The sequence below is a fragment of the Helianthus annuus genome, chromosome 1 (genome assembly GCF_002127325.2).
Source record: "Helianthus annuus cultivar XRQ/B chromosome 1, HanXRQr2.0-SUNRISE, whole genome shotgun sequence".
In the NCBI taxonomy this organism is placed as follows: Eukaryota; Viridiplantae; Streptophyta; class Magnoliopsida; order Asterales; family Asteraceae; genus Helianthus; species Helianthus annuus.
The window spans coordinates 129,773,032-129,785,592 of NC_035433.2; the positions used below are offsets into that span (position 1 = coordinate 129,773,032).

Here is a 12,561-nt window from a genome sequence, read left to right on the forward strand (position 1 = left end):
AACTCAAGTTTTTGGGGATTTTGAGTAATCATGTGGGTTATTGTCATATTATGGAATTATTGGGTTAATCCAAGGTCATCTCTCATATTATTTCGGATCCATGTGTGACGAATAAAAATGGGCTCCTAATTGTTAATTGCGTTATTATTTTAAGTGTTTAAAAAGGCCGCGTGGTATCAGGTATTTGTTGAATGATTAGTGTTTAATCACAATTTAGCAAGTTTCATATTCATAAACACAAATAATCAACAATCAAGAAGCATACAAACACTTAAACAACATAGTTCATGATGATTTAGAGCTTTATGTTAGTGATTATGTTCTTGATCTTTAATTTAGGGGTGTAAACAAGCCCAGAGGCTCGAGAGCTACTCGTGATCGGCTCGGTTAAAAGCTCGAACGAGCCGAGCCTTAACGAGCCCGAGCCCGAGCTCGAGCCTGAAATAGAGCTCGTTTTGTTATCGAGCCCGAGCTCGAGCCTGAAATACAAAGCTTGTTTAGGCTCGCGAGCCTAAACGAGCCCATACAAAATTTTAATTTTTTTTATATATATTATATTAATAATGATGATAACATTGACGAACCAAGCTAGAGCCGAGCTTTGGCTTGTTTAAGCGATGTTGAAGTGAGCTCGAGCCGAGCTTTTAGCTCGTTTAAGGTTGTTCTCAAAATAGTTCGAGCCGAGTCGAGCCGAGCTCGAGCTTTGGGTTTTACTCGCGAGCCGAGCTCGAGCTCAAAGAAGTAGGCTCGAACCGAGTCGAGCTCGAGCTCGAGCTTCATAAAAACCTAACGAGCTGAGCTCGAGCCTGGTCGAGCTCGGGCTTGGCTCGGCTCGTTTACACCCTAATCTTTATGTTCTTCATGATTAGTCTTTTACATACACTTTTAACCAGCATAACAAGATGTAAAAAGAGATTAGGAGGGTCTTACTACTAGCACAAGGCTAGGGATGAGATTCAAGAAGAAGATGATGATGAACTTGGTGGTTAAAAGCTTGTGAGAGAGATCCTTCAATCAACAATGGCTCCTAGCTCCTTAGTTAAGCTCCTAGCACCTTATGATCACTTGTAAATGGATGAAGATGAGATGAAAGTGATGGTGGTGGTGGGTCTTGTTCTCGGCCGAGAATGGAGGAGAGGAGAGGGAGAGTTTGAGTGAAATGTGTTGTGACAAATGAGAAGGGAATGATCTTGTGGTTATTAATAACATAACCTCCAACATTGCATAAATCCATGGATAACATGCCTCCTAAAGCACCCAACATATCCATTAAACAATTAAAATAAAATCAAGGTGGTAGCCTATCTTCATGACCGTCACAAGGGGGGTATAGAGTTGAGTTTCAATGGTAAGTTAGGAGAATTAGTTAGAATCTAATGTTTAAGTTATTGTTTTAGTTGTTATATTGTTATAAGAGGTGTTATCATGTTCGGGGACCATTACTAGCTTGGAAATGATGAAACAATGCTTCTAGTGAAAATTTGGTGTTTCGGGTAGTGTCCGATTGTTCGGTTGGTTACCGGTTCGTTAAGGTGCTAAACTATGCAGTTTAGTGTGCTTTATGTTACCTTTTGTGACAGTTTTGATTCCCGACACTTAGGAAAGCATTCTGGACCATGAAACCATAATTCTGCATGATATTAAGTTGTTTAAATGCTGATTTTTGCTGAATTCTGCAGAATTCTGCAGTTTATGTGAGTTTTAGGCACTTTCCGGCACTTAAACTATCACTAGGAAGGCAGTTTTATGATCCTTACTTTCCTACACACAATACTAGCATAACTCTTGGTTTCTGGCCCATTCTGTGCCTCAATACCATGTCTGTCTAAGTACTGAACTCCCGTCAGCATTTCTGATTTTTCTGATAACTGTGCTAACTTTGTTTTGTGCATCATTTGAATCATAAAGTGTTGCATGCAATAATGATATGTAATCATGCAATATGGGATGCACTTGTATGTACATGACATTAATCAGAAAGCATTCATGTCATTAGTTTAAATCAGCACAGTCATTAAAGCACTAATTACTGTTTAATTATTGTACGGATACATGAAATTTTGACAGTTGTCACAACAAATATCCCGGATCACCTGTAAACACATAAGACAAACACAAAAAGGAAACCACGGCTGAGCCAAAAAGTTGCTCAGTAACGGAGAAATCAACAGTACATGTAAAGGCGAGCAAATGAGAACAAAACACCGCGTACGAAAGCTGAACTGAGACTGATATTGAAACCACATCTATATCTATATATATAATAAAATAAACCATTTTTGAGACACTTGTCATTATATTAGGCCATGTCTTATGGATAATTATTATTTTAATATCTTCTAATTAATTATAAATAATCCTCCTACTAAATATTATTTAGTTTAATTATTACTTTTATATTTACCTATTTACTTCAAATTCAAACTTAGTTATCTAATTTGATATTAGAGTAAATTACGATTTTGGCCCTTGTGGTTATATCAATTTTACTCTTTTAGCCCAAAAAGAAATTTTTTAACATCTGAGCCCCAGCATCTTTTTTTCTAACCCTTTTGGACAGCAACGTCTTTTTTTCTAACCCTTTTGGACCCCAACGTCTTTTTTTCTAACCCTTTTGGCGCCAAAAGTAAATTGATGGGGTTAGTCTTAGGGCCAAAAGGGTTAGAAAAAAAGACGTTGGGGGCTCAGATGTTAAAAAATTTATTTTTTGGCCAAAAGGGTAAAAATGATATAACCACAAAGGCCAAAATCGTAATTTACTCTTGATATTAACTATATATTTGAAAGTTTTGTTTAGTTTGGTATCAAAAAACATTTTACGAAACTTAAAATAAAATTAACTATATTATTTATTATTTCTACATTTACAAGTTTTAAATAAAAGGTTTAATTTATTGAGACTTCGTTACATTCACAAGTTTTAAATAAAGGGTTAAATTTATTGAGACTTCGTTAACAAATTTTACTACAATATAATAATCTATTTATATCAATCTAAATATATATCTATACTATATAATAAAACATTAATGTGTGACACATATCATTTGTTGTAAGCATTTATTTTATGATTTTCTCGCCTCACTTCCAAACTTATCTTATATTAATTAAATAAATAAATGAATAATGATTAAATTTCATCCTCCTTTAAATTTTGGATAACATTCTTCTATTTTTCTAATAAAATATTATTATAAAATTTAAATTGTTAATTTAAGATATTTTTAAATAAAACAAATTATTTATCACGAAAACCAAACTTTGTATTAATATATGAAATATTTTAATTTTCATTACTAAAAAAATTATTATATCAATTTTATTACATAATTTATAAATAAATTTGTCGGAATTGGTACCAATATTTTATCATTCAAATAGATGCTGATTTGTTTCTTGAATAACATATCTTCTTTTCAATAACCATTTTCACAATCACCATTCCATCGCGTATCGAGTATTATCCATAAGTAAATTGAAAGATATGACTTTTTATTATTGGTATATAAAATTAGATTTATTAAACCCGTGTAATACACGTGGTTTTTTAAAGATATATTTTTTATTATTTATTATACAAAATTACATTTATTCGACCCGTGTAATACATGTGGTCTTTTAAGATATAACTTTTTATTATTTGATATATAAAATTAGATTTATTCAATTCGTACAATACACGAGGTTTTTTTAAGGATATATATTTTTTATTATTTAGTATAGAAAATTACATTTATTCCACCCGTGTAATACACATATTTTTAAAGATATAACTTTTCTATTATTTGGTATATAAAATTACATTTATTCAACCCGTGTAATAAATGAAGTTTTTTAAAGATGTATTATTTTATTATTTGTTAAACAATATTACATTTATTCAACCCGTGTAATACACGTGGTTTTAGATATATAACTTTTTTATTTGGTATATAAAATTATATTTATTTAACCCGTACAATATGGTTCTTATAGATATAACTTTTATTATTTAATATATAAAATTATATTTATTCAACCCGTGCAATAAAGGAGGGTTTTAAAGATATATTGTTTTATTATTTAGTATATAAAATTTATTTATTCGACCCGTGTATTACACGGGGTTATAACCTAGTTTGAAACTAAACCAATTTTCCTTCTCTCAAATAGCTTTACTTATAATATAATATTATTTAAAAATCCCACTTTTTTTAAAACAAAAGAATTGTCGAAAGTACTATATTATAAATAAACGTTTAGATGTAAAACAAAACCTACTGATAACTCGAATTTCGTAACAAATCCTTATTTTACCAAAACAGCTATATTTCTAATTTTGAATATATATATATATATATAGGGGAGCGCTAGAATGAGAACCACCACGAGTTGTAAGAACCACGAGAACCGCGACCCGCGGGTGGCCGTTGACCACGAAATTTTTTTTACACCTAGATCCGTATATTTTAAGACCGGGTGTAAATTTTGGGTTCAAACGGCGCACCCGAGGGGGTAGTTTTTTACGCCCAAAGTTTGGTTAAAAAAAAAAGAAAAATTAAAAAAATTAAAAAAACCCAAACTTTGGGCGTAAAAAACTACCCCCTCGGGCGCGCCGTTTGAACCCAAAATTTACACCCGGTCTTAAAATATACGGATCTAGGTGTAAAAAAAATTTCGTGGTCAACGGCCACCCGCGGGTCGCGGTTCTCGTGGTTCTTACAACTCGGGGTGGTTCTCATTCTAGCGGTCCCCTATATATATATATATATATATATATATAGGATTAGGTTCATTTGTGAACCTTTTCCTATTTGTGAACAAAAACGAACTCATCCTGGCCATTGATCTTGTTTACAAATTAGAAGGGTAGGATTGTCATTAGACATTAAACATTATTTTTTTATTTAAATTTAATACAGTTTCATTTTTGAGTAATCTTAATCAGTTACCAGATTTATATAACAACTCCTACAATCTTGCAATCTAAACATCAGATCGTAAAATTACAACACAATATATTCATCAAATCAGTTACGCATATCATAATAACTGGTTTCCTACAAATTCGTAATTGAAACAGTTTTTGTTCTCTAAAATCATTCCTTCTCCAAAATCTGAATTGGAAAAACACGAAGAAATCAATCAGATCATTAGGCTTTGTTCAATCTAATAATCTTGGTTTCTGTCTCATCTTCGTATTCCCGATCAGTACATACTGTGATTCCACCGATCCAGTTCATTTGGTTGATTTCTTTCTCATCTTCGTATTTCGATCATTACATATTATTTTTCGTCTTTGTATTTCCCGAGCATTTTGGATAATTCGAAGAAATCAACCATTTCATTTTGAGATATGGAAAAATTCATTTTGGTAGCTAATGATTTGGTTTGTTGGTGACCGGGTAGTTGACTTCCTAATTGGGAAAGCACCGGCGAATGAAAAAAATACACAGGTCTCGTGGAGAAGAAGGTGACAGTGATGTGTTTTACTATTTTACATATATGCATAATAGCTTGATGTGGAGAAGAAGGTTCGTTGAAGTGGATGGGTCAAGAAATGCTTCACCCACAAGTAGGAAGAGGCTTACAAATGAACATTTAAGGAGAGCAATATAAGCTAGAAATAATCCATGTCATTAAGATGGGTTGATGATTGATTTTGGAGGCTTGATACAACAGAACTTTTAAGAGGATAGCATATGTAGAGTTCTATGATTCTTGTGAGGTGCTTGTTGTCACAGATAGCTAGGATAAGAAAAGAAGGCTCATTTGGTACAAAGTGGATCTTAGGTTGATGCATTTAGTCAAGGTATTCAAAACAGAAGGCTCCTTGGTTGTTCATTGAGTGCAACTTTATTCTTGGCCATGTAAAGGCCTGATAGTTGGTTAACATAATTGAAGTAATGCAAGGCCAGAGGTAATATATGTCAAAGGATAAAAAGAGAAGAAGATATTTTGTGTGTTATAGTTTGGGCCAATCCTCTTTAAATCTCCAGGTCCGCCAGAGCTTACACCGGAGACCGAATAGATATATGTATATTCTTATGAATTTACAGATACATACCTTGCTTGTTTATAGTTGTTTTTGTAATTGTTGGGAACATTATTTAAATGATGTCCTAATATACATATATGTATATTGTCCTAATATACATATATGTATATTAGGAATCTACATATATGTACTTTACTTGATCTTAGTGTATTTTCAACACATAGCTCATGTGTACGTATGTGTATTTTTAAAATTATAAAACAGTCTAAAACAAGTGTATACACATACGTACATCATTAAACTAAGTAATAACCTGTATATACATATACGTATTTTATGAAAGCATATGTATATTCTTATGAATTTACAGATACGTACCTTGCTTGATTATAGTTGTTTTTGTAATTGTTGGGAACATTATTTAAATGATGTCCTAATATACATATATGTATATTAGGAATCTACATATATGTACTTTACTTGATCTTAGTGTATTTTCAACACATAGCTCATGTGTACGTATGTGTATTTTTAAAATTATAAAACAATCTAAAACAAGTGTATACATATACGTACATCATTAAACTAAGTAATAACTTGTATATACATATACGTATTTTATGAAAGCATAGCGGTACATAACAATACATATATGTACTTCAGAAATGGTATATGTATAAGTGAATATAAAGACTACATATATATATCTCAGTTGGACATAAAAATTGACTATTAAATTACATATATGTACATATTTATTTACTTCTCCACATTAATATATTATATGACTATTATAATAGTATCATCTGTACCAACATTTTATTAAATAATAGTATTATTAGATCCTTCATGTAAGAACATACATGAATTTGACATGCTATGAGGATCGATGTAGTGGGCAAAACAAAAAAATATATATATAAGATGATGTAGTGGGCAAACAAAAAAAAAACGGTTGACATTGACATTGTCAAATATAAAAGAGGTTTGGTGGGACCATGCTAAAAAAAGGGGAAATAATTGTTAGTGGATTCCGAAAATAATAAATGACAAAGTACCATATTACCCCTAATAAAAAAAAACAGTTTAAATTAATTTTATGTATTTACCATCTTGCCATTTAATATCAATGGTTGATATTGGTTCATTTAGTTCTCAAATAAGGGTTGGTTCACTCTTGAGTTTTGAAATCGAAGTAATTTAATACTTATAAAAATTATGTAAACCGATACTGGAAACAAAATGGTTCTAAAACAATTACTGAGGCGGACACCGGAACAAATGTTGAAACAGATGCTAATGGATACAACTAATGTATAACACGACATGTGAATCTAAGTCGAAACTGAAACTAATATTAAGACGGATACTGAGACAAAACCGATACAGACAGAGTCAAAACAGATATAATCAAAATCAGATACTGAACATAACCAGAGGCATGCCCGATACATGATTAGGGACATAATCAGATGCATATAAACATATAAGACAAATCATAACAGATACAAGATATACGTGACTACACATAATCAACAAATACGTCACGTAATATAGAAACACATCATAGCAGATACAAGACATACGTGACTACACATAACAATAAATATGTCACGTAATATAGAAGCACACACGAGCGTAAACAGAGGGGTACACAACTCGCTAGTCCATGCACCGAGACGGTGCGTGTAGGCGTACACACATTATTCCATCTTAACAGGAGTCAAGAGTCAGAACTAAGATCGATCTATTCACCTCTAGGGCCCAGGTGCTACACAAGCACAAGCTAGAGACGCCGTGAACTGGATCACGAATATGATACGATACATATACAAGTTTCTAATTATAGGAAGTCCAAAATACGCGATGTTACAATCTTTTAGAATCAATCAAACAGTAAAATCAAGTGCAATGGAATGATTTTGTGAAGGCTTTCCTTACACGATTTACATTTTATTGTCGGTAATTGATGCTCTTGATTCGACAATTGTGAGTTTATCTTAGCTACTTACAACTACCAAAACCCAATTGATTCGACAATTGTGAATTTATCTTAGCTACTTGCAACTATCAAAACCCAAATGAGATTATTTCTCAAGCATTGTTACAAATCCATTTTTTATTGTTGTCATGATAATTATTTATTAAGTTGAAATCATTATCTTGTTTTTACAAACATATGAGAATCACAATGTGATTCCTTCTTCCAAACAAACTCTTAATATAATAAGCAAGCATCACAAACCTTTATAATCAAACAAAATCCAACCATCGACCACTTACTCTTCATGGTTTCACACTCTTCTTACCACTAACTAATTAGTTAAAGATACTAAGAAACACATTTTAACTTTATGTCGTGTGATCTTATGGCGATACTTTAAACGAAAATGAGACCTAACACGCAACCATATACAAAATAACAACCGAAATTAATGCATATTTTTCACGAATAACTTATAAGGAGCTCGCAAACAAATGATATCGGATACCGGTTCTCATTTAACCGAGCATTTTGATGATTTAGACGCAATAATAAAATTGATTTTATGAGTGACGACCTCCATCAATCACACCTCAATGTTCCACCCTATCCACAATGGCACCAATCACTTTGTCCCCACTCAAACCCAAACCCCTAATCTTAATCTTATGCTACACCCATACCTAACTCCGCTCTTCACCAGAGCCTCATTCAGATCCCTAACAATGTCTCTTCTTCATTCCAACCCTAACCCCATCAAAACTCGAATCAGGGGTGTCGTCTTTGACATGGACGGAACCCTAACGGTCCCCGTCATCGACTTTCCCGCCATGTACAAAGCCGTACTGGGTAAAGATCAGTACTTTAAAATAATCGGTTCTTCCCCTTCTGGTATCGACATTTTGCACCATATTGAACAATGGAGCCCTGATAAGCAGCAAAAAGCGTATGAAATCATTGCGGATTTTGAGCAGCAAGGGCTCGATCGGTTACAGATTATGCCCGGTAATAATATTATGTTGTTTTGTTAGGGTTCTTGATTAGTTTATGGTTTCTTATGGGTTATTAGATCGACTATTGAATACCAATAAAAGATATATTGAAATTGTTGGTCAACAAGAATGGCCTTTTGACTTTGAATTTATGACAGTTGACTTGGTCAACGATGTTAACGGATGTTTGACTATTAATATTGTATTGTGATTAATTTAGTTTGTTGTAGTTGATTGAATATCTAGAAAAGATGTATATTGGTAGTGAGATTGAATTGTGTAATAAGTATGCCCTTTCATAGTTGTTAATGGCGAACTGCTACAAATAGCGATAAGGTACCTCTATGCTACATAGCGAATAGCGATAAATAGCGACGGCTATTTTACAAATAGCGATACACTAGAATTGTTTTTTAAAATTTTATATGTATATTATATCAAAATACCCTGGTATATATGCTATTTTACATGTATATTTAACAAAAATCTAAAATGCAGCTATTTTATAGCTATATTTAATTGCTATTTATATTAAAAAAACAAAAAATAAAAATAAAATGTCGCTATTATCGCTATCTATCGCTACAACCCTAATAGCTATCGTAGACCTATACGCTACGTAGCGCGCTATAGCGATCGCTATGCTCGCTATTGACAACTATGTGCCCTTTTAAGTTTGAAATTATAATTTTGACTTGGTCAACGGTGTGGAGGAATGTTTGACTATCAATTAAATGTTTTGGGTAAGAATCTTGTAGGGTTGTAGAGTTGAAGTTGAAATTGTTGCTACTGAGGTGTACTGGTTACTAGGTAATGTTAGTGTTAGATCTGTATTATAATCATGATATGGAATTTGGAAATTGCTAGATTTATCTTTAAAAGTCAAAATATGGGTCCTTTTAAATACTGTGTTTATTTCTTGTTGATTACGGACGGGTTCGAAGTTGTTGGTTTCAGCTCCAAAAATGTTGGTTTTGTGGTTGGATATAATAAATGGTTTGATGTTTCTTTTACTGAAAATGAATGAGATTGTATGTTGGAAGATGACAAGCATGCTCGTGGTTTTAAAAAGCACGGTTCATGGTCGGGAGGGGGCACCTCTTGCACATTTGGGTCAAAACTAGAACCGCTGCTCTGGAAATTTAGAGAATAGTGACCTTTCGGAGGCTGGTATGTAAAAACTGCAAAAGAAAGAAGAGATAATGAACGGTTTACCTGATGAAGATAGGCTAATATATAAAAGAGATGCAGTTAGTGTACCTAGAGCAACGTCTCATGCCTCGGCTTTAGGGACCTAAAAGTAGAGTTTTCATAAAACAACTTGATTCGGTAGTAAAAAAACTTATCTTGTTATACTTGAACAACATTGCAGGTGCTGCAGACCTTTGTGATTTTCTTAATTCTAGGAATATCAGGTGAGATTTTCCTTTTATGAATTCTTTACAAAATAATAAAAGCAATAGTTTTTACCTGCTCAGTTAAACTTAAGAATGGTGTGATTCTTGTAATGTTTGCCTGCTCAAAGGAATGGTCAAACATGTCAAAAGGGTTGAATATCCTACTCTTGGTTTTAAATTGCGTGATGCGCTCCGATGCGTTTGGTCCAAAAATCTGATGCGCGATGCGCTCTTTATAAAAAAAATACTAAAAAATTATTTCTACACAAGTACACAACGACTTGTAAAAACATAATGAAACTAAAACAACTAACGTAATAAGAAGATAAGAGTTGTGCTTTTTGGTTCAAACCAAGCATACTAATATGTTTCTAGAAGCACAAAAAGTGTTTAGGAACCACATTGGTCCAAATCAAGCATACTAAGATATTAATTATTGAAAAAACTCAACCCATTTCATAAAATCTGGAAAAAAAAAACATAATAAACAATGTTGCGTGCATCAGAGCGCATTATGCGGAATCGGCGCGATATTCTCGCATCACATAATCACATCCGTTGGTGCGATGCGCTCGCATCGGGCGCATCACGCATTATGCGCGCATTTTAAAACCAAGATCCTACCCTAAGTTTATTTTTAATGCATAAAACCTCCTAAACCAGTTTATAAAAAAATCCACTATTGTTACTTATCTAATCATATCTGACGCGTCAACTATTTATATACAAGAATAAAAAGATTAAACAAAAAGGCGTACGGATCAACAGAACCCGATGATTGCAAAGTTTTCTGTTTTGACCCCGAACCCTACACACTAACTATTTAATCGTTTTTATGCCTTCATTACCCATTCAGCTTTACTTTTTCACACAAATATAGTTTTATGCGCAGCTGAAATCGAATGAATATAATACAGAAATTGCACTTCTTTTTTTTTTGAACGGCAAATTTCTTTTATTTCTTTCGCCTGTGGGACTTGAACCCAAGACCTCCTTCTCCCAAGGTGTTTAAAGGCTTTGCATTTCCCAACGGACCACCACCCCACTGGTAGCAATTGCACTTCTAACTGTCACTTTTTTCACACAAACCGGTTTGTAAATTTTTTATAGGCATGGAAGCAGAAAAGAATTCTTGATCTGATACATTTACATGTATAATTCTTTTTGCAGGAGGGGACTAATCACTCGTAATGTCAAATCGGCTGTTGATTTGTTTCATGAAAAATTTGGGGTATATTTTTCCTCCTTTTTTTTGTGTTTACCACCGCAATATTACCATCTCTCCTTTTACATTATTTAACTCTTAATTCATAAAATTATATCATGATATATATTGTTACAGATGTCATTTTCTCCAGCATTGAGCCGGGAATTTCGTCCATATAAACCCGACCCTGCTCCTTTACTTCATATATGTTCAACTTGGGGAGTTGAACCTACCGAAGTGGTGATGATTGGTGATAGCTTGAAGGATGATGTGAGTACTACTATATATACTAAATACTTTCTTTTTTAATTCATCTTGGAATATCTTTCAAATCTGGTAAAACAATGTGAAAATGACTGAAAAAAAGTGACGGTTTCCATCGTACGTTTTTATGATTCTAAAGCTATGATCTCAGGTGGCTTGTGGGAAGAGGGCTGGAGCAGTGACATGTTTGCTTGATGAAACAGGGAGGTATGATTCCCCTAAATATGCCAATGTTGAACATAAACCAGATTACAAGGTATCCTCCCTTGCTCAATTTCATTTGCTGCTCGAGTCAAACTTTGACTTAACACCCTGACTTTACGGAGATCAAGACCTTTTTAAGTGGAGTTCCACACAAGATTTGAATTTAGGATCCGAAACGAACACAAACCAATGGTCAAAGTATTGGTGAAAGAACTAGATCATTATTGTAGATTTTGGTGGTGTAATTTCCAGCCATATCAATGGAAGTAATGTAGATTTTGTAAAATGATTTCTGTTGAACGAAGTCAACGGTAAAGTTGACCCGAGTGTGTGCATTTTTCTTTCCTTGTTATTGTATCTTTTTAAGTATTGTTGGGATTATTACCGTGTACCCGACAAAGGGTCTGGTATCAGTTATGTCCGACTCGACTAATGGTCTAATTTGCGTTACAATCGACCCGACAAATGGTATAGTTTCAGTACAGATTAGGTTTCAAGTCCATTTATGTTCCTGTTAGTTTGGCATTAACGCATTA

At 33.3% G+C, this 12,561-nt stretch overlaps 1 protein-coding gene across 1 annotated transcript; it reads left to right on the forward strand.

Moving 5' to 3' along the window:
• Window positions 1-8,549: 8,549 nt before the first annotated feature.
• LOC110877693 (haloacid dehalogenase-like hydrolase domain-containing protein At2g33255) lies at window positions 8,550-12,475 on the forward strand. The gene is made up of 5 exons (XM_022125888.2): window positions 8,550-8,966; window positions 10,326-10,368; window positions 11,521-11,581; window positions 11,693-11,827; window positions 11,973-12,475. The coding sequence occupies exons 1-5, from the start codon at window positions 8,558-8,560 to the stop codon at window positions 12,135-12,137; spliced, it is 813 nt and encodes a 270-aa protein (XP_021981580.1). The 5' UTR covers window positions 8,550-8,557; the 3' UTR covers window positions 12,138-12,475.
• The last annotated feature ends 86 nt before the right edge of the window (window positions 12,476-12,561 follow it).

Excerpts from the sequence above, each read along its gene's own strand:
- LOC110877693 (XM_022125888.2), top strand. The coding sequence starts at position 8,558 with ATGTTCCACCCTATCCACAATGGCACCAATCACTTTGTCCCCACTCAA. Across the intron at positions 8,967-10,325 it reads TCGGTTACAGATTATGCCCG|GTGCTGCAGACCTTTGTGAT; the intron begins GTAATAATATTA and ends ACAACATTGCAG. Across the intron at positions 10,369-11,520 it reads CTTAATTCTAGGAATATCAG|GAGGGGACTAATCACTCGTA; the intron begins GTGAGATTTTCC and ends TTCTTTTTGCAG.